At 35.1% G+C, this 23,344-nt stretch overlaps 1 protein-coding gene across 1 annotated transcript in view; it reads right to left on the bottom strand.

Annotated features, from left to right (window-relative positions):
• The window catches only part of UBE3C (ubiquitin protein ligase E3C), a 77,669-nt gene that overhangs the window by 16,387 nt on the left and 37,938 nt on the right, over positions 1 to 23,344 (bottom strand). The window contains exons 14-19 of the mRNA XM_014945014.1: positions 22,929 to 23,033; positions 21,623 to 21,710; positions 17,992 to 18,089; positions 14,865 to 14,997; positions 13,260 to 13,507; positions 1,407 to 1,619 (exon numbers count right to left, since the gene is read on the bottom strand). Of these exons, the coding sequence (XP_014800500.1) occupies positions 1,407 to 1,619; positions 13,260 to 13,507; positions 14,865 to 14,997; positions 17,992 to 18,089; positions 21,623 to 21,710; positions 22,929 to 23,033 (885 nt within the window). The remainder of the gene's footprint in view (positions 1 to 1,406; positions 1,620 to 13,259; positions 13,508 to 14,864; positions 14,998 to 17,991; positions 18,090 to 21,622; positions 21,711 to 22,928; positions 23,034 to 23,344) is intronic.

Raw genomic sequence — 23,344 nt, 5'->3', positions numbered from 1 at the left:
AGTTTTCATATAAGAAGTGTAACCCAGAGGAAAAATGACATATGGCCTATGTTTAATATGAAATATTACTTCTATCAGGCAATTGTTGACTCTCCCCTTCAGTATGATTCAGGAACCCCAAATCTGAGGATACTATTATAAAATTGTAATGCAATCCAGGTTTTGGGATCTTCCAAAATGACAGGAAATGGATGAGAGAAGAGTAAAGATAAAGTCCAAGTCTCAACAACCTAACAATTTGCAGGCCTCCAGTGATGCTGCTCTGTGAGGTGTGCATGGTCCCAGGCTTCCCTGACCAACAGGCAAAGCCAAGAGAAGTGCTCACGCCTCCCTTTTACAGCCTCTGCTTCTTCCACAAGAAACAAGGCTCAATTCAGATGCGGCTGCATGTCACAATGTTGTCACGTCTACCCTTTTGATCCAATTATTAGTTAAATACCATAATGAAGTATAAGTAGGCCATGAGCAGTGCACAATTTTAAATCCTCGAAGACGAAAGAAGCAGCATGACAAGACTTTAACCAAGGAGGTTAACCCTATTAGCAAATAAAGGCACACGTTTCAAGCTCTGGCGGTGTTGATTTTCTACTATGAGCACGAGTGATCTTTAGCACCCACAACAGAGCCATAACCTAATTATATGGTATAATTGTGTTAAGAACTCAAATACTTAAGGACCTAACTAACTGGTTCAATTTCTAGATGCACTGAACACTCAGTTCTCCCACCTGATTGATTCACCTGCTGTCTCAGCCTCTCAAAAAAAAAAAAAAAAAAAAAGGATTTAAAATAAAATTATCTAACTTCAGGTCCTCTACTTCGAAAATTACAGCTAAAGTAGACCGTTCCCCCTTCTCTCACCCCACAAAAAAAAAAAAAAAAAAAAAGGATTTAAAATAAAATTATCTAACTTCAGGTCCTCTACTTCGAAAATTACAGCTAAAGTAGACCACGCTTATCTCACAATAAAGAGTCATTATTATTTAAAAACATTCTGATTATTATTTAAAAACATTCTGATTTCTGATTCCAAAATCAGACAGTACTTCTGTAGTTTACATGTCATCTAACTTTTGCAATTATTTGAACTGCAATCAAAGAAACAACATAATTTCTTAAACAAAATATTTTATCTCAGACAATAGAGCTTTTCATGTATGACTGTTAGAAAACAATCACTACAGTTTACTCTTAAAAGACCAGAGCTTTAAGTCATCATCAAAAGTTATTCTTTTTAAGTACACAATTAATTATTGTCTATTTCAAATATTGATTCAGAATCCCTATGATGCCTCACCGCGCCTTTACCAGTTCTTTACAGTCACTTTTAAATTAAAAAATGAGTTAGGAGTAGTAATAATGATTCATCAGTCATACATTAAAAAAAAAGCGAAAGCCATTCTTACCTGTGCTTCCCCAAGGTCATTATTTACCACAGTGAAGTTTAGTCCAAGTTCTTCCACGTCCCCTTCATAGCTCTTGAGAAAAAGCAAATTTTTGTACATTTCTGGATCCAGGGAAGCTAAATGATGAATGTCAACATCAGCACTTGTCCCCAGCAATTTTGAGAGGAAAAAACTAGCAAACGGCAGCTCCACCAGCATATTTTCGTAAAGAGCCTGAAAAACAAAGCAATTAAAAGCACATTAGATTTTATCGTTGTACATGTAGGAATTCTGAAGGCTATTGTCTTTTTCTCAACTGTCTGGTAATTCCGTCTTAATTTGGTGCCTGAATAGGATCTTCTGGTATGGCAATAGCCCAGGTATTGCATGAATTTAAAAATACTCATCCAAAGTTAGAAATTCGAGTATTCTTTTTAAATACCAAGCTCCCAAATTTTACAAATTAAGTATTTAGTGATTTAAAAGGTAAGGTCACTGCTTATCTGTCATTAATCTTCTTGTCCAAAGTATGATAGCAAACAAAAAGTGCATCAATTGCATAGATTGGCAAGAAAATAAAAGTTTGCTGAAGGATAATGCAACTGCATTAAGAATGTCTTCCAAAAAAAGTGAGCATCTCTACCTCCATTAGCATCATCACAAACAACATTTCTCCATATCAATTGCTACATGTAAAATAGTCTGCCCCTTAAATATAACTATGAAAAAGCAGTACATTTTAAACTAACCCATATAAACCATTTCTCTTTTATGTTATACAGATTCATCACTCCATACTTTTGGTGAATTTACTGCTTAATGCATCATCAAACCATCCTAATTTCCAAGCAGAGAGTTTACCAGCTATGACTGTATTATATGCCTAATCCTTCCTGTGCCTAACGCTGTTACAAGTGTCAAAAGATTACTGACCCAAAAATGAGCCTGACCCCAACATGCAGCATTCATGAAAAACATATTTTTACTGAGTTCCCTCAAGAATTTTCAAAAAACGTCCAAAGCTCCAGCAATGCCTTTCTCAGTTGATCTATGGTATCACCACATTTCCATGTAATGCAAAGCAACTTTCCGTATCTTTCATACAATAAGTAACAACTTCTTAATTGGAAGAAAAAAGTACTTTGGCAGCTCTTGAAAGAGAGAGAGGTGGAAACTTCAGAACTAGAAAGAGAAAGCACGACATCATTTAGAGAAAGCCTATATGAATGAATGGAAAAATGAAAGACTGATGCCTTTAAAGAAAACATTCCTGAAACACACTGTCTGCCCATGGCCTTTCCCGTTGTCCAGTTTGTTTGCCACATCAGCATCTCTAACAACGACAACCAAATCTTTACGCATCATTAATATCACTGCCAGGCTGATCAGAAAAGGCATCATCAACATAACATTATTGGTTTTTCTCTTCCTACTCTTCAAGAGCAATGTTTTAGCATTAATTCCTCCATAACCTGCTGCAAACTTAGAAAAGGAAGCACAATGAACCAAAAAAAAAAAAAAAAAAAAAAAAAAAAAACAAAAATGAAGTTGAAGGGATGATTCCAGAATTATGAAAACAAAAAAAAAAAAAAAAAAGAAAAAAGAAGACTAAATGTAGCTGTAATCACTCAATGATATTCTAACAAAGACGCTAAGAAAAATATCCACAATTCCTTAAACTTTTGAAAGAATGTTTCTATGAGGTGAGTTAAACCTTGCAGAAAGAATTGAGAATAACGAGTTCAAAGCCAAAGGGTGCATTATATTTAGAGCTATATGATTTATTCAAGGTGTAGAAGTCGAAATCCTCATTTGTATAGTTGACTTTAAAAGCAAACTAGAGGGATAAATCATTAATTTGCAATGTATAAGGTCAGTGTTTGCTGTTCCTGCATTAGTAACAATAAAGCCATTGTAATTCCTTAAATATATCAAAGCTACCCGAATTTAAAATGGAATTCCATCTATGACTCATAAAATGTAAATGTAGAGGTGTAATTTTTTACACGAGGCAGGTTTAAGCCTTTAGAGCATTTAATATACAAGGACTAATAAATGATAGCACTAAAAACTATGATCACATCAGCTAAATGGATTATAAATTAAATTTCCATAATGTATGCAACTGAAATACAAATGTAGACATAAATCAAGGTATTTTCTAAACACAGGTTAATTACACAAATTCAAAACCTGTCTATTTTTTATGCAAAATAATCCACTTAGCATTTTTCAAACTGGTCTTAAGTCTTAGCCACTTGCAACACTTGATCCTAGAAGCCTATCAATAATTCCTTGTCAGGGAAAAGCAGCAATAGGTATACTGAAGAAACTTGTATGTTATTTTTCAAGTGTCTGTCTTTTATGAGTGTTTATTGCTAGAAATTGTGCCAAAATGATTTGAAATAAAAAGGATTAATTATAGTAGAAGCTTTTTAATATAAGTGAGTGCAGCTGCAATGCAATTAATGCAAATTGTGACGCTATCAGGAAAATAAATGTGAACAACATCACTGGCTATTTCTGTTTGCTGCCAAATAACTTCAGTAATTTACTACATTAAGAATCAATAAAAAAATAATGCATTTCAAATGCATCACTATTAATCTTCAGGTAGTTCCAAAGTGAACATTTATAACTTCATCTAAAAACTATATAAAGCATTTTTAAATAAACTAAATTGTGCAACTTGAGAATAACTTTAATTACTCTTTCTTCTCCTGGCTAAGGGATTGTGATATTAAAAACAAAGTATTTTTGGAAACAAGACAAACAGTAGTGTTTTAATTAGTTTGAAAGTCAAGCTGTCCTAATGAAGTTTAATAAAAAAATGCACTCCAACTGTGGTAAATAAAATCATGATAAACTTTGGTTTTGTTTCAAAGAGGTAAATGACACCGTTGCTCCAGCACTGTACGGAGACGCTGAGAAATACTGCGTACAATTGACTACGACTAAATAAACTGAAACTTTATTTTTCGGTTTCCATCTAACTTCCCTGTTTCTCAGTCAGCATAAACTGATCAAACTACCTCTTGCTGTCAAAAGATGTGATTCCACCCATTCCTGCCAGAGCAAGGAAACAAATCAGGCTGCTGATTCACCTGAGTTTGTTCACGTGTAGAGTAGTTGTGTAGTAGAGGTTACACGAGCGTTACACATGCCAAGTAAGGTTCAAAATTTGCAGATTATTTGTGTTGTGCTCAGTTTGGGGTGTTGGGTTGGGTGTCGGTGGGCACAGCAGACACTGAAGCTTTCTTTCATATCCAAATCAGATCCAGTTCACAGCTATGGCTGAAAGTAGGTAGGACCAGCAAGACCATTTGTTTCAACGGAAGCACAGCCTTGGAGCTGCCAGTTGCCCATGGGAGTCCACCCCAATGGGTATTTTTCTTACTGCAGCTAATTTAATGGCCAAAAGGGGAGATTCACTACTCTTTTCTCCCTTAGTGAAATGTCTTGGGGAGCTGTAAGGTAACCAACTTTACACTTAGTTTTCTGCCCTGTGAGCTCTCTGAACTGGCCTTCTACAACATCAACATAAAGGAGGCAGGAGCCCAGCAGCAGTGCCAGGCAAGGGAATGCCAACCACCTCTTACAGAGGTAACCAGCTGTCAGATGGGAGTATGAGAGTTCCACTCCCACCAAAGTGCAATTTGCAGATGGCAGCTTGGGGCAAGAGGTTGGTCTGAAGCTGAGACAGGGATGTCTACATCAAGGGCAATCACAAGCAACACAGCAGTGATGCATTCCCAGTAGCTAAAATGGTATGTCTGCTGAAAGGTCAAGTCTGGATTTCCCAGCACTGCTTCAAACTCCTGTAGGTTAGGGATGCTCTTTAGGCAAAGTTCTGACATCTCTAGATAACCGTGAAAATAGCTTCTGAAACAACAAAGCAAACAAAGCTGGTTTTCCATAAAAAATTATTTTTTGTACTCATCATCACAGTGCTTTCCCAATTATCTCAAGATACCTTGCTAGTCTTGGTTTCTTTTTTATTGTTTTTTTTTTTCTTTTCCCAGTGGTTAAAAAAAGTTGGGTTTTTTTCTGGTTAAAAGGCCAAGGGCAATTACTTCACTATGGGAAGTAGTAGTATTCAGAAAATGGAACTTTATACACCTCCCCCACCCCTTCGTGGAAGAAGTATCTCAGCTGGAAGGACAGCTGTATACAATAAAGAAAGGAAGAAAAATGACACGGTTCTCTGGGCAAGGAGGTCTTCAGCATAACGAGAATAATCTCTGACTGGGACTACTGATGGTAACTATCACAAGATTATTTAAGCACTACATGGTCACACAAAGTATTGTTCAGGTATGATCTCAAAATTTAGGTAAGAGCTCTTCAGAAATAAAAGACTTTGCACTGTAATTTAAAACCCAACAAAATTTAAGCTAGACTAGACATTTCAGATAAATTAGTTATATATAGTAGAGTTTACATGAGCGTTACGACACACTGAATAAGGTTCAAATTGTGTAAACAAATTCAGATGAACCAACTAAACCTCCCTGCCTGTGAGGCAGCTTTAGTGTCTTTACTTACACTTTCAGGTCTACAATTAATTACATCATTTATTATTTCAACCAAAATCTTTCTTAAGAAAAATAATTAATCAGTCATTGCTCCTACTTTCCATTAATTCTTTACAACCCAGAACTGTATTTTAAAACCTAAACAATGCTAAAGTCACACCCCTAGAAAGACACATGGCTTATGGGCCAAGGCACTAAAATGACTGGGTTTAAATTCAGTTATTTCCCTAATCAGCCCCCAAGACCATAACCCTTTCTATTTCAGTCATTTTAAACAGTTACTATTAAATAATACTTAGCACTTACAGAGTGCAATAGATCTTCAAAGCTGTACAGAACCATTAATAAAAATGATAGAAAAATAGCAAAACCATTAGAACTTCCTTCTACCTTATTATTTATATCCTTGAAATAACTCATCACACTCACAAAGCTTCTGGGGCCAGAAGCTTTTCTACCCTAATGAAAATGATAACACTAAAAATATAAGTTACATTAAAATTAACACGTACTCGTATTTTTGAAGCATTTTTAAACTAGCATTTAGTAATTTTAAGATAAAATAATTTCTTACAGATATACTTAATAATGTGCTTTAAAGTGAAAAAAAACCAAATAAATAATGTTCCTAATGCCAATATGATAAAATAAAACTAATTCTACCAGGTAGGTGTCACAATGGACCATCTGCTACCTGGTAGTTTTAAGTCACTGTTTCTCAGTTCCCCAAGCTCTACTATAGCAGAGACCTCTAGATGCATTTGTATAACCATAGTAATGGGAAATCTGGTACAACAGCTTCCTTACATGACTGCAAAAAATCACAGTCACTTTTTGTTCAAATACTGGATGCCTTTTCCACCTTTTAAAAAAGCAGGAGTCCCAAATTCCACAGCTAGATGCCTGCAATTAGGCTTCTGAGAGCACTTCATTAATACTCCTTGTGGCAGTGCTAGTATCCTCGGACTGAAAAATTTTTTTTTTTCAGAAAAAATAAAGGCTTTTGTAAATTGTTTTTACTTCTGATTTTCCACTCACTGGGAATTTGAAGGTCAGGAAGTAGCACAAGTTCACAGAAATTCCGCACTCACTGGGAATTTGAAGGTCAGGAAGTACAAGTTCACAGAAATTCCAGAGATTTGAGGTAGCAAGACTTGGATGGGAAGGGCCAGCCTGTCCCATCTGGTGCAGTCAGTGCAAATACCTGAACTGGCTGCAGGTGTGCGATAAGCACCAAACCAACTCATGACTGACTCATGGACACATTACCATAAAAATGTAGGGATCCATTTCCAAAAACTCCATTGGAGCATATAAAGTACAATGACCTTGAGTTATTTTTTAATTTAAAAATGGAAAGTCATGCTAGTATTTTTATTCCAAGAACTCAGGAGGTACTTAATTATATTACAAGAATTTTTATGACCAAACCAGAGTACTTCAGAAATGTTGGTATCTGCAGCCATTCACCACTTCATCAGCTTGGTATTGCCTTTCTGTTTTAATGGGAACAGTTATCTCTGTAACTTACGCCATATCTGTGATATAAATGGCTGTCAATGTCATTTGGGAGGTTTTGAGGGATGGGAGAGGGAAGGACTAGAGGTACCTGTGGATGCAAGGGATAACTGATAGTTACCATTTACTGCTGAAGTTCCAATAAAGGCTTAATAGATTTTTCCTGTCTCAAATTTAAACATAATTTAGTAAGAACTGAAGATAAAAGGAAGACCTCTCCTTATTTAAGTTCTAATCTTCTGAAAAATCAAAACATTTACTACTACATAACTAACCTCTGGATACGCTTTTAAGATAAATCTGTATTTTAATTGCAGTGACACTAGTAATTTTTGAAGACAGTTCAAACAGAATAAAGAATTTCAGTAAATATTTGAAACCTAATTGATTGAAATGGATGTAGGTGTTCCCAACTGTGAAAAAAGATCAGGATACCATTACCACACACTCTTAACTGTTTATTTATTCCCTGTCTAGGAACCTGATTTAGAGGCAATAAAATGCAATCAGTACACAAACCAGAAGCAGGAATCATCTGCTAATGGAACTTTTAATTGAGGAGTGACCACTGACATGAGGTAATTCTTTCCATACAGAACTCCTTGCAGAGACCTCTATGCACTTTATCACGGTAAACAATCACTAACTTATGCATTAAAGAAAATTTAAATACATTATGACCCAATAAATATCACAATCCATCAATACACACTTTTCCTTCCTAAAGATTTAGAGTTAAAATACCACTTTTCAGTAGTCTTTTAGTGGTAGACATATATTTACAGGGTTAGTACTAACGTAGCTATTTGTAATCAAAAGATAATTGGTTATGTTAAATGAACAAGTACACAAAGGAATTGTCAGGCTGAATAACAGTGTCAGAAAATAGATTCAGATTAGTTTACATCTACATTCATAAATCACGAAATAGCTTCCATAAGGTATCAATTCCACTCTCTTACGACTGTGTTTCTGCACTCTAAGTGTATAATTAAAAGAGCACGCCATGTTACATGGTAAATTCCTGCTCTGATTCCATTTCAGATGATTCAGGATTTTCTGAGACAAATAATCAGTTAACTTGCTTTTAAGCAAAATGCTGAGTCTACAAAATCACGCGCAGGGTAACTGAAATAAATAAAACAAAAAATTTTTACAAATTACCTTCTCTTTGTATCAGTATCACTAATTCCACATCTACCTTTCTAGGTACTAGTAGTATCAATTGTGGCTGCAGCACAAATCAATTAAGAGTGTACTGATTTAAGCCAAACCAAAGTGGATCTTAATTGAATGGTCAATAAGTAAAGGGAAAAGGTAGCCTAAAAATCAGAAGAAAAAAAAAAAACCCAACTAAAAAAAACCTTCACTAGTCAGAGAAACGGGAAGAGCAGCAGCACCATGTTTGATGCACCAGCCTACCAAATATTCAAGTACCCAAACCCCAGTTCTTCTCATTGTACACCTTTTTTGCTTTGTTTTCTCTCTACAAGCTTTTGGTGCAAAAAGGGGACACAAATATGTTATCAGAAATATTTGCTTGAAGGTTTTAACTCTGTATATGCAGTTTATTAATGATTTAGGAGTTTTGGATCTGATCCAGATCTTGCTATGAAAAGACTTCCACCAGTTCAATCCATTTCAAATGAGGCCTCAGGATGATTAAGGACTACTTTAGTTTTTCTGCAAAATGGATATTGTAGACGCCAGTAATCTTAGAATTTTACCTTCCAGCCAGGAATAATATCTTGCACAACAAATAATCTATCACAGCTCTATTCAAAGTTACGAACTGGAACCACAAGGCACACATTCAAACACATAGAAAAATAATTGAATCAATAATTAACAGTCCCAAATTCACTACTAAGGTAATAAAAGTTGTATTTGTTCTACTATTACCCTGCTAATGTTTAATTTTACCAGATGTATTTTATAACTTTGTTTTAATTGTATGTTTAACAACATTTAGGTATATGCACAGAGCAGTCTGTTATATTTTAAAACAGTGCAGTAATCTATAAAAAGTCATACGAAAATAAAACAACTAAAACCTTCATCAATATAATACCCACCAGGCCACGCAAATTACTAACCTTCTATATAACATTATCTATGAAAGACTAAACCTAGATTGCCTCATCCGTCATCAAAATAATGCTAAAATTTAAAACAAACAAATTATTTTTGTTCAGTCCTTGCTACTACTTCTACTATCCAGGTTCTTAATGTGCATCCACACAGGAATGACTCAGTTCAAAACAACTCAAAATCCAACATTTTCTTCTTTATACTGCCTTCCCAACCATTTAAAACAAAAGCTAAGTCTTGGCAAAGCAAATTTAAAACATTTCAGGAATCTCCACTATTTTCCAAGGACTGCAGATTCTATTGCTTAGGAAAAGAGACTTAATATTTTATTTCAAAGATAGTGTATATGTGCTTCAGCAACATGAACGCATGACTCGCTAGCGCTCCTCAATACGCTGGGGTAAGAGGAGAGAAGTGGAGATGTTTGAATTCAGTATAACCAAAGATGCTGAGCATATTAGACAAAAATGGCTAGAGATTTTTTAACAGTGCAAAGACAATCATTGCAAAACATAATACATGCAAGAGCTAGCAGGTTTACATCAAAAAGAGGAAACCATAAAAATCATCACTCTAATCTTTCTATGGACTTCCTGCCATATTCTTAAACTAATGCTAATATTTCATGAAATTTAAGTACATTATCGTAAGAATTATCTACTTGATGTCAAATAACTCCAAATGCAAAGAATGTCTTTTTCCACAATGTCTGTCACATTAACATTTAATAAATGCAAATGTAAGCTGGAAATGGAGACAGTTAATATGGTATACAAATCTGAGTTCAGGTCTGAACGTAGGGAAGTTCAGATTTTAGTTCTGTATCTGCGGCTGTTCTACAAATCACTGTTTCTGTTGAAATGGTTAACCAGTGTTTCCCTCTTTCCAGATTTGCAGCAGACCATTCAAGAATCAGCACTCAGAAAATCCTCATTTAAGATTCTCAGGTGTTGCTTCCAAACTTCCCTTCTCTGGTTACACTGCTCAACATTTTGGTGGCCTGCCAGGGTAGCAAACTTTGTGTTCTCGTGAGCCAAGCCCACGACGCTGCCAAAGCTGCAGCAGGAAGGTCTCCATGGGGGAAGATTTTTAGGCCTTACAGAACTACTGCATGTGGTATGGAAGCCTTGGACTCAGAAAGTCCCCACTACACTTCCACAGTGGGGAAAACAGCAAGGTTCCAGTTTCAGACCCTGGCAGTGGTGGGAAACTGCTGCCAGGGGTGTGTAGGGTACATTGAGCTTTTACTTTTAAGGAAGAGAAAGGAAAAAGCTTAAAAGCTAGCAATGTTAAAATAATATTTACATTGCAGAGTAAAAGTCACTGAAAGTTGAGAAATGTAAACTGTGGAAGTGTTTGAGTAGCTGTTGTTTAAGCAAACTCATTTCTGATTTTTTTAAAGAATGCTTTCAGACAACATATGCAATTACATGATCACATGGTATTATTTCTACATTCAGTGATCAGTAGAGGTTCCATGGGCAGCCATGCAGTTTCTATAGCATACAGATTTCAATTTCTTCACTAAGTATAAAAATACACCCCAAAATAGTCAACAAATTTAACTAGGGTTAAAATAATTTAAATTTTTAGATACACCATTTTTAAATGTAAGCTTTAACTTTTCAGATGTTTCTATTCCTGAACTGACCAATTAACTCGGAAGACATCAAGTTGCTAGAAACTTCATGATGAGAAGAAAAATTGAATTGGGTGTAAATCTATGATACTGAAAGTTAAATGCATTTGGGTATTAGTGTGAAATGGTTACCAAGAGACAGAGAATTTCTATAAATTATTATATTTTAATGTATTTGTTTTCTGATAACATTGAAACTTCTTACGTGAGAGTTTTTGGTGGCAGCGCTCTTTACATACTGGTTTCCACAAATAAGAAATTGCTGCAGATGCCTGATTGCTTCCTTTGCATTATATCTATTTTGTTTACAAAGGGGCTTTTAATAATCCACTATTGCTCTCAAATAACCCTGTGCAAAGCATAAATGGACACATTTCTGAAAATGGGTGAGTGAGTATTCAATAACTTAACCAAGATCACAATACTGGCAGGTTTTGAATAGTATGGTCGTGCCTTATCTTCCTGTTTAATTCATCAAGTCTCTAAATACACTCCTAAAAAGGTGTCTGTGCACCTGGGTAGGGGTAATTATTAAGTAACACTGTCAATTCTTACCTTATGTAAACATACTGCAAATACAAAAACAATTTATGTTTTCAAAATGTTAAATAATAGATCCTCTGATTTTAAAAAGACAAAACCAAAGTTATACTTGTAGCACTCTATTGCAGATTAAACACATTTTGCAGCTTCTGTCTTTATGCTAATATTTGTAATCCAATTACAGAAGGCAATGTGTTTTTTTGACAGAGAAAATTAAAGGTTCAAAATTACAATCTTTTTTGTGAAATAATGTTTCAAACTTCCCCTTGACCGGCCCCATTCCTAAGTAAACATTTTTGGAGTAACTTCCTCGCAATACCACAGCAGCGTTCGCTTCCCCACTCCAAAAAATCTATAGATGCATAAAGAAAATGAAGCCTTGGATATGTAACACAGGTCATAACTACAAATTACTGTATTCTTACTGAATCCATCTCCCATTAAGAGCAGGAACATCCTTCAAAGATTATTTTATTGAAATGGCTGGTTTGAAATTTTCATTATTTAACAAGTTTGGATATTGCAATAGCTAGGATGCATTAGCAGAGAATTTGCCTACAAATTGGCAGTTTAATCTAAATTGGTCGACTGGCAACTCTAAAGAACAGCACTCTGTTTCAACAACTGGACTTTGCCAACAACAGCCTCTTAAACCACTTCCAGCTACACTGAAAGGACACTCAACTATATGTTAAATCTCACTGCAAGTCAGCAGGATTTTAGCCTCCTAAATAAGTCAGGCAGTTAAGTGTGACTTTCACATCTTAAATACCTTCCGTTTTAGACAGCTGAGTAGCAATCAATACATTTTCTTCTGAAATGGAATTTGTATTCCAAACTCTCAAGTATTATCTTTACAAAAAATATTTCAAGGGCTTAGAAGGAAATAGCCTCATTACTACACCAGACCATAAAAGAAAACTGAATGTAATGTATGTTTGTAACGGTTTCTCTCTTTTTTTCTTCCCCCCTCAAGGGGAGACTTTTCATCTAGCTCAACAAGTGTGTATTAGTTTTTGAACATTCACAACACCAAAATATCAAGCACTAAAACTCAAGAAAAATGCAAAATGTACAAAAATCCAAACAGAATAAGTGAAACTTAATTGCATATGGCTCTTAAGCATGGGAAATGCTCATAGCTAATTTTAAATACTGCAAGAATTATGTACCTCATGCAACTAGTAACTTTGTTTCTGAAAACATTAATTTCATGTATTCCAAATGATGACAATGTAACTGCAGTAAAACTCCAGAAAGCTCCAGGTTAAAAATCACCATAAGCAGAGCAGTTCTATTGGCTTCAATCAACTTAATTTTAATCAAGAGGATAAACAAAGAAGGAGACATATGCACACTTTGCTCAACTGGCAAGGCAAGGCATCTCAAACTCTCTGTACTTCTCAAGTATGTAACTTATTAAAATGAAGCAGAAATTAGGTGATACATGGAAATAATGTTCAGATCCAACATCTGAAAAAAAAATTTAAAAATTACTGAATAATCTCAGTACTGCTACAGCTTTACATTATACAACACAGTTTTTACCTTCCCAAGCATTCTTCCAAGAAAGTAGTAATGTCGGGCGTAAGAGTCTCCAACAAGCATCTGTGCAGCAGGGTTAGGGTAAAGAAGTCCCTCATTGGTGGTCTTAAAAAATCCCTGGTTAGGGTTAAATCCTGATTTAAGTAGTTCATTCAGAAATTCTCTGAAAATTCCACCACCATCAATACCGGCTTCATCAAGACCATGTGCATTAAGTAAGTGAACACGAATGCGCTTTTTTAGGTCAGGTTCTGCAGAGAAAGGAAAGAGACAAACTGAAATACAACTATCTTACACTTGCCCATTACCAAATCCCTCTACATATAACTAGTAGCTTCCCATTCACACCCAGCCAGTTTTAAAAATTACTTATTTGTTCTTCAGTCCAGTGAAATGCTCTCCTGCACAAAAATTCTGGAAAATGTTGGTTTTGGGGGCCTTATGAAGAAAATCAGTTATTTGTATCTTCATCTGCATACTGACAACCAGATTTATAGCAAGGAGGGAAAAATGGTCCTAAAACAAATTCACTTATCAAAACAGGTGAGTAGGTAAAGGCGGACCCCAAAGTTAGTGCAGCCTCTGAAAAGAAGAGCTCAATTTTGTAACTCATACAGCTACAATTAAATTAAACCGTTACTGCGGTCCACTAGAGTACAATGAAACTATTCCCAACCACTAGGAAAGAGGCTGAACACTCAATTGCACATATAATCTCCAGATGGCTATACTGTGGCATCTCCTGATTAGCCTTTAAAACCCTCCAAAACTAGGAGAAATTAATTTGCAAATAATTTAAAAAACAAAACAAAACATTAGTTTAAATGTATCTCTTTTAGGTAATTACAGTTTTAAACATGGGTATTGAAATACAAAATTCTATTTATAAACAGAACAGTATCTTTAGTACTACTAGAGGAAATTAAGAAAAGGCATGCTCTCCAGTAATTTTATACTAACCAAGAATACCAACACCTCTTCTTCTTCCTCGTTAAAATAAGCAGTTCTCCAGGAAGGAAATTACATGACACAGCAGGTGAGATTCACATGGCAAACGTCAAGTATTTGGCAAATATTCTTTTTATATGCGAAAATACCTTATAACTAATAAGGACTTCATTTTGACAGGTTTTATCTACGTTGGAATTTTACCTGCTAGAGCAGCCGCTCTCACACAGTGTCACACTAAGGTATGATTTAAATCAATATGGTAAATATATAGTACTACATACTATCACTACAAAGTGCACTGTATTATCCTCATCAGACACACTGTACTATTTTTGTTGACACAGATTATCAAAGTAGATAATATATAATGAACTACATAGGTAAATATACAAAGTACAGTTATTTGGACAAGTAAATGGGAAGAAAAGCCACATAAAAGTAGGTTTGAATTAAGGAAGGGTGTGTTAAAGATAATAAGACTGCAATAATCAGAAAGAACATGGATGAGAATTACTTCACGTAAAAACAAGGAAATTTGACTTTATAAGAAGTTTCCCACCTCAGAGCTGATACGCTTTTAACATCCTACTCAAGTACGCAAATACGTAACTACACAGTAAGAATGTTAAATGTTATAAAGATTTATAGTAAATCTACCATTTTCGGGAGAAAGCTTATCATAAGCATCTTCATAAATATAATTTCTTCTGATAGTGACATTAATTCCATCCAGAAATGGCCCATCTCCTTGAACTTCTTGTTTATCAGCATAGATCAGTCTTTGAAAAATCTGTTAAAATGAGCAAAAAGAGAAATCCTGTCATTTTGCAAACCTAAATATTCAATGAGAGATGGTTATTCACTGCTACTACTGTCCTTTGAGTTGCTTCTGGGCACTCACTTTCAAGTGATTTGTCTTCCCTCTCATTGAGCCATGGAAACATAATACAGAGCCGTGTCCCAAGGGAGGGAAGGAGAGGGGAAGGCATGGAAGAAACTATTTTGTGCTAAGATATCATCCTCAATTCTTTCTACATAGAGAGGTACATCTACAGACATTGTGTCAGTGATTCCAGTTTCCTCTCCCTAACTTTCAGAGTTCTGAAATGCAAAGTATTCAAAAACAAAAGGAAAAAGTCACATGAGTATTTTGCACACAGAGACAATCCTCAATACTACTAAATAATTTTTTGTCATTTTTTCGTAACGCTTACAAACATTGCCAGTAACAAGAAATTAGGTATCAGTTCTCCTCTCAGGAGCAGCAAGCAAATAATTCAAAGCAAAACAGTGGATAGCACTGCCACGTTAAACTAAGAACCACAGCATCACACCAATTCAAAAGAAGAACACCAGCTGAACTACAAATCAAACTTCACACCTTGTCCCTTTTTAAGTCTTCACTAAAGGAACCTGTTAATAGTTCACCTGAAGAGTAACTGTAGCGAATCAGGTTTCTATGCCAAGGTATAGCACCTAATACATAATACTGTCCAATATACCCTCAATCCAGGGAGTGTCTGTTTACTACATCCTCTCTTGCATTTTTCCATATTCAATAAACAGTCCAGTACATTTTCCAAGGGATGCATTCTCCCAATAATATCACAGACTGCTTTCTTAATTAACAAGATTAAGTAGGAGTCTCCAGGGACATTTAAAAGCAACAAATTTACCATGGAAGAGGAAAATCTGACAACAGTGGACAAAGCTAGGGTAAGGTCTCAAATCTACTGTTACTATGGTCAACTGTAGCTAGTGGAGGAGATGGTCTCCAATCAGGAAGATTGTAGTGTGGACAAAGCCAGATTCTTCCCTAGAGTACACAGGAAAAAGGCAAGAAAAAATAGTCATAAACTGAAGAAAGAGAAATACAGAATGGATCTAAAGAAAAAAAAAATTCATAATGAGAGTGATTAAGTATCAGAAGAGGTTCCATGACGAGTCTGTGAAATCTCCATCTTTGGAGACAGTCAAAACTCATCTGGACAAGTCCTTGTGCATCCTGATCCAACTCTGAAGTTATTCCTGTATGAGGAAGAATGTGGACTATAGTACCTCCAGAGGTCCCTTCTGACCTAAATTTTTCTACAGTTTGTACAACATCAAAACATATAGCCACAGATACCTTCTTTTTACAGGGGAACATGCTCCCCACTATTCTCTTGCCTGCAGCATGACTAGATAAGGTGTGTTAACTGTTGCTCCAAAACATTAGATGGAAAGAATTGCTTGGAGGTATATCTCATAAAATTATTTGTGATAGAGTCTGGTTTCCTACAGAATCTAATGTTCATGCATATGTTAGTCCTGAAGAGCCTACCATTAAACTGGACTCAGTAATTGCGTATAAGACTATCTAGTATCTGGTAATTCGAGGTAAAAATCTCACAAAGAAGTCTAAAAATTAAAGGATACATAGAACAACCCACACATGGAAACAGCACTGAGCTGTATTACCACATTAAATTACAGCATAATAGACGGCAACTAGTTGAAAGAAAAAATAGAATAAAATAAAAAAATAAAAAAAAACCAACCAGGCCATGATAAGGTTTCTTCTTCCCTTACTGCAACTTGTTTTGCAGGAGCAGTGGGAGACTCCAAAGGGATATTGAGTCCCACTATTAGATAAAAAAAGGCCATACTTTGTCCAACAAGGAGTATAAAAGTTCAGCCTGTAGCTTTATCCTTCTTTCCAAGCTCTCATCCAATAGTTATTTCAGTTTTTGCAGTAAAACCAAACAAGGTTTTATGAATTCCAGGAATTTAACATATAGGCACCTCAACATAGCTTTAGGAAGTCCAGAGGATGTAGACAGTGACTACATCATGACCTAGAGAACCCTGCTTGGGCTCACTTCCAATTGTTTCCCTGTAATCCTGCTGCAATATTGCCATATGGCACTGAGATGTTTTGTTGGCACACAAGTTTCATAGAAGCCTGGAAAAAAACCTCCTTTTCTACCAAAGCTGTCAGTGTCTTTTTAGAAAACTACGGATTTATTTTCCCTATGGAACTATTCTTCATTCTCTTGATGGTGTCCTGCAACTTAGTGTTTCCAAGACAATTCAGGGAGCAGTTTTTAAGTAACTGATACTGTTAACAACAAAAGCAGTTCAGAAAAGAAGTTGTGAGTAACAGGGTAATAGCTTTAAAAAAAAAAAATTATGCAAACTAAAATAGGTAACAGAACTAACAATTACATATTTAAAATCTAGAAAACATTCAAAAGCAAATCCAATAATACAAGAATCTTGCAAGTTTTAAACTACATACTCTATTAAAGTTCAGCTACTCAGCTATGAATGCAGAAATTTAATCTCTAGGCGTTACTTTCCCAAAATGGACATCCATCATCTCATTCTGAGTAAATCCACCCACTGCACAAAAGTCTCCAGTCTTGACCTTGCAATCTGTTTATTACAGATACACAACTAGTTAGTGCTCTGCTTACCACAAGAGGGTGCAATCATGTAAATCAATCATTGAATCAGGATCGCCGTTTTTATAAACATACAACTGCTCTCATTTATCTTGGAATACATGGTTCTGATGTTAATGCAATCATGACAAAGGGTAACATAACTAGCAAAATAAGAGAAAAGTAAGTAACTTCAAATGTTGATTTGCCACATGAGTACTGCAGTAAAACACTATGGCCTGTCATATCCTTCTGTAGGGAAACAATCCATTTTCTACTCAGCAAAGTGCTCTTTTCACACTTAATGAAAACTAAAAAAAACTTTTAAAAAATTGTATATTAAATTAGAAATTAGGTACCTTTACTCTTTCTTCAAAAGGAACTACAAAAGGTAGCTCTGTCAGAATTGCAAGCTGTCGTTCTTCAGATACAGAAAGAGGTGCTGGTTCCAAACCCACTTAAAATAGAAATAATAATTTTTAGTATTTTGGAAAGAACATTTTTTAAAACAGTTTATTTTGCATCAAGTGACTCAATTTACTTTATATAAACATACATATTAAAATAGTTTATTTACTTAACAGTCACACAAAGCCTTACCTTTCTTTAAACATTAGTTTCTACAGGCGAACCGAAATGTAAGTGCTGAAAACAAACTGAAAGCAAAATGTGTATAAAACTAAAAACTTCTGTGTTCTTCATTTTATTCAGAAGAAAAAAAAAAGTTATTTTCTTATGGTTGACATTTTAATTTTTCAATTAAGAAAAAAATACATCACAGAAGACAGTTAAGAAGGTGTAAGTAATTAGAATTTTCATCACAGGAATACACAATATTCCCATACCAGTGATCAAAATAGTTTAAAGGTACTGTGCTTTCAACTACAACACCTACTTTCAATTAAATAATTTTAGGCATAAAAACAAAGAATTAAACCAAATCTAATGAAACCAACAGAAAGATAACTTTTATTTCAATGAGTTTTCTCTCCCAACAGCAAGGTCTCAGTGATCACATTAACTCTCAGTCACTGCAGAAACAGTAAAAAGAACATCAAGAAATTGTATAAGGTGCTTAAGAAAAAGAGATCAGAATTGAATTCAAGAAGCCACAGCAACAGAGAGACTCAATGGCATGCAGTTCCCAAGCCACCATGCAGCTCCTTCTTACACCCACAGAGGATGTTCTCTGGAAACAACCCAACTTTGGGGGATGCACAGTAAAAGCGACAAAGTGATAATCCTGCTCTAACTTCATGAGAAGAAACTCAGCTACTGAGTACATATCTGACTGTAAGTTAATTAACTGCAGCATTAAAAAATGGTATTGCTCACTGACTAGACAGTAGTTAAAGATCCACCTAGCTTCAGTCTAAAGAAGAAACAAAACCCACAACTCCTTAGTTGTTTCATTTTCATGTTTAATAACCACCTTCTCCAAAAAAGACTCCAGAGCGTAGACTACTTATAGACCTTATTACAAAAGTGAAGTACATGCTCAATGTTACTATCCAGTCTGGAAGTTCATGAAGACAGTTTCAAGTTCTTCCTTTGGCTCCTACCTGTGGTGACTTGCATCTTGCTGCCTTTCTGCAACTGGACATCACTTCTTTTCTTTTTCTTTTCTTTTTTTTTTTCTTTTTTTTTCCCCCCACTCCTCAAAGCCCTTTAAGTAAGGATATTTTAAGCACCAATTTAACATGACGTGACCCAAAACATCACTATACTTGATGTATGTTCATTTGGGGCAGGTTTCAACATCGCAAGCCTTTGGAATTTCTGATAAAATGCTTATCTGTGACTACTCTTAGTTTACTTAGTAAACATTTTTAATTAAAGTCAATGTATGCAGCCTATTAAGCTAAGGGTTAAAAGCATTTTAAATAAAAAGTGCATGTACAGCAAAGGTAAACTACTACATGACTTCGACAGTTCAATTATTCCAGTCAATTAGTCAATTTTATCTGCATTTCTCCATCACAGCTTCTTTCTTTAAAGAGAAATATGGGATGGAGTCATCAATACAGAGGGCATTTAGAACTCAGGAGTCTGCCATTTAAGTAAATGAAAAAGCACAAATAAACATGACCATATGTGATTCAGCAGTACTTTCATGTTAATTGGCTTTAACCCATATGGAGTCATAAGGGATTAAACAAGTCAGGTGCACATTGTTACCTGCTTGTTTTCACACATTCATGTTGACTGAACTTTTTTAATCCCAATTTCATATGAAAACAAGGTTTACATGAACACATTCTATCATCTTTCCTCACTATATGGCCTCCAACACACCTTTTGAGCTAACCGGCTGAATTTTAACTGCGACAGAGAACAGGAGATTCAAAAATACTAAGTTTTGTCAAAATGTTCAACTGGATAGAGAAGAGAAATTCCTTTAGTGACCTGATTCCAGAAACAGCAAGGAGAGCTCAGTATCTACTCTGTTCAGTGTGTCAGCTTGTCTGAGAACCAGCCACAAAATGAGGGCACGCAGCTGCTCCGCACCAGCCCCAGCACATGAATTCCTTATCTACCCACTGCCCAGACCAAGGCAGCTAATGAAATGGAGGAAACTGGTGCTATCAGGGGAAGGAAGACAAAGGAGAGAGCACAAGGCACTGCATGTGTGAGGGGAAGGAGACCAGTAGACTAATAGCATGCGGGAGAATCTGGGAGGAATAGCTGTGGAACAGGTCTGACAGCGGAGAGCATCAAGACAATAGAGCTGTCAAGAGCCATGTAGGTCAATGGAATAAACAGGGATTACTGGGGTAGAGTCCATAATGCACACAGGGTACAGGCTTGTTGAGGCCTGGCAATTTTTGCTAAAACACCTGCTTTTAAGATTTCATATTATCAATCATTTGGAATAGGCCATTTCCAAAGAGAAAAACTAAATTGAAAAAATATTCAATTCAAAATTCTAAGTTCCTACACTGGACCAACAAGTTGTGACCTGACAACTAGACTAATAAAATAATCCATGTAAACTTATAACGTCATAGCTATTCAACTAAAAAATATCTTTTTAATAAGTTCTTAGGCTTCAACCTTGGACAAAGTCCTTAATTGTATACAACTCTATGGCAGCATTCAAAGGCTACGATCTTCTCTAAATGATCTACTGTTATCTGGCTAAGATATTCAAGCAGATTACATCACCTTGAAAGAGAGTATAGACTCTTGTAGATGAATCATTTTGCTGTTTAAAGGCTCCATTTTTCATTCATTATGAAATCTTCACAAGCATTAGTGATTTAATGATTATTTTACCTGAGCATAGCAAGGTAAAATTCTAGAATAGTGAAGATACAAAGGTATGAAAAGCTGAAAGAAACAGATGGTCTATATGACAAAGTATATTGGCACAACTCAACTAGTGTAGATTTCCCCTGACTGCTAAATTAGACCGATTCTCTCATCTTTCCTTAGAAATTCCATAAAGTCTAGATATTTTGAGTAATTCAAGGGGTTAAGTTGCTGCCTTACCTAATTAGAGACAATATTTATAAACAGAATCAATACTTATCATGGTACCTAAAGCTTGTTTGTTACAGTTTAATGTATAATAAAGAAGTTTCATTATAGTATATAGTAAAAGCAAAACATAAATACTTTTCTCTTCTGCAACTATATTAATAATACTTTATATCATACATAACGATAATACATATATTATTTTTAACACACATCATTTGTCCACCTCATCAATGTTCCCCTCATCAATGACAGCAGAAGTTTGGGGAAAGCTGTTATACATGAGATACTCTAAAGGCAGTGAGTGCCCTTAGAGTATGCACTCACATGCATATACAAACACATTTTTTAAAATATCTGAAACAAAATGATGAAAGATTGCCTTGCTTTTGGCTATCATTAAGACTTTTATACAAAATACTCAACTGAGCTCTATAAAAGATTTTCTTTCCAGAAGTCAAACTGCTATTTTGACTTAGTAAAACAAAAATTGTATAGATAGTATCTCACCATCCAAAGTAGATTGCAATGGTCCTATTCTTCCCATTCTTCTGACTCTCCAGACGTGTCTAGCAGATGGCACATACAGCTGCGTAACCTAATAAATTAACAGTATTTTACAGTTAAGCATTACCTAATTACATATTACAATTTACTGACATAGTAAAGACATTAAATTGTCATGTCCAAGTTTTCAATGATTCCAAGGATGTACCTGCACATTCATACATGTCTTTGCACATATATAAACATTTTTGCAGCAAAATGTCTTTTTTTTAAGACCTCTTAGAAAAAAACAATTCTAGAATACGTAAGTACAGAAAATGCTAAAAGAAAATAATTTTCTTTTCTTTTGAAACAGAATCTTCAGTGTTTTTTCCCCTCTATAGAGAAATTCTTTAATTTAGCATTTATTATTATGAGAAGCACTTCAAATAACTAGAAAATAAAATGCTACAAAATGCTCCCAGATTTTCAGTTCTTCTCTGCTATAAATGCAGATGACTTACACCATCCCACTGCAGTGTGGATTCTACTTTTTGGACCGGAAATGCAATTTAACATAAAATTTTCTGAAGAGATGCAAGACTTTTACATTAGAGAAAAGCAGCATTACTCCAGATTTTGCACCACGCTAAATCTGTGCAACGTCAACATCATTAAATGCAGTCAGGAATCAAACCTTCACCATTGAAACCTTAGCACCTGTAAGACTATGGGGAAAAAAGGATATTATTCTTACCTTATCTGCTTTAATGTTTTCTTGTTCTGAGAGCCAGTGATTTGGTGGGCAGAAATTTCTCCTTGTATCTCTAGATTTCAACATTTTCACTAAGTTTGTGATGACCTACGTGACAGAAACACATACATTTCAATACAGAATATTGCATATATCAATATTGTATATTCTACAAGCAAAAACTTAAGAAAATCTTTCAGTAAGGTATGAAACTGTTCCTTATTTTTAACTTACAAAAGCTTGTTCTTATTTTTCAATACCTTAGAATGCAAGTAAGTAATTGTGGTTCACTTTTAAGTCGTCAAAAAGAATTGGCTTATTGAAGTCTCATTCCAAAACCTCAGAACTAGGACTACCCTGCACACCTTAAAAGTTCTTTGCCAGTTCAGGGAAGCCTAATCAAATCATTACCAGCATTAAGTTACTTATTTAAAGAAAGTAACATCTAACCAGGTCATTTATAAAATGGTCTTCAATATAGATTTTTTTTTTCTTTTTCTGCTTACATAGGTTTTCAGAACCATTAAATATATGAATCGATGTGTGTTTTAGAAGAAAAAAGGATATTATTCTTACCTTATCTGCTTTAATGTTTTCTTGTTCTGAGAGCCAGTGATTTGGTGGGCAGAAATTTCTCCTTGTATCTCTAGATTTCAACATTTTCACTAAGTTTGTGATGACCTACGTGACAGAAACACATACATTTCAATACAGAATATTGCATATATCAATATGGTATAATCCACAAGCAGAAACTTAAGAAAATCTTTCAGTAAGGTATGAAACTGTTCCTTATTTTTAACTTACAAAAGCTTGTTCTTATTTTTCAATACCGTAGAATGCAAGTAAGTAATTGTGGTTCACTTGTAAGTTGTAAGAATTGGCTTATTGAAGTCTCATTCCAAAACCTCAGAACTAGGACTACCCTGCACACCTTAAAAGTTCTTTGCCAGTTCAGGGAAGCCTAATCAAATCATTACCAGCATTAAGTT

The sequence above is a fragment of the Calidris pugnax genome, unplaced genomic scaffold (genome assembly GCF_001431845.1).
Source record: "Calidris pugnax isolate Ruff unplaced genomic scaffold, ASM143184v1 scaffold54, whole genome shotgun sequence".
Lineage (NCBI taxonomy): Eukaryota > Metazoa > Chordata > Aves > Charadriiformes > Scolopacidae > Calidris > Calidris pugnax.
The sequence above is the reverse complement of the archived record's forward strand: the minus strand, read 5'-3'. Positions and strand labels throughout refer to the sequence as shown.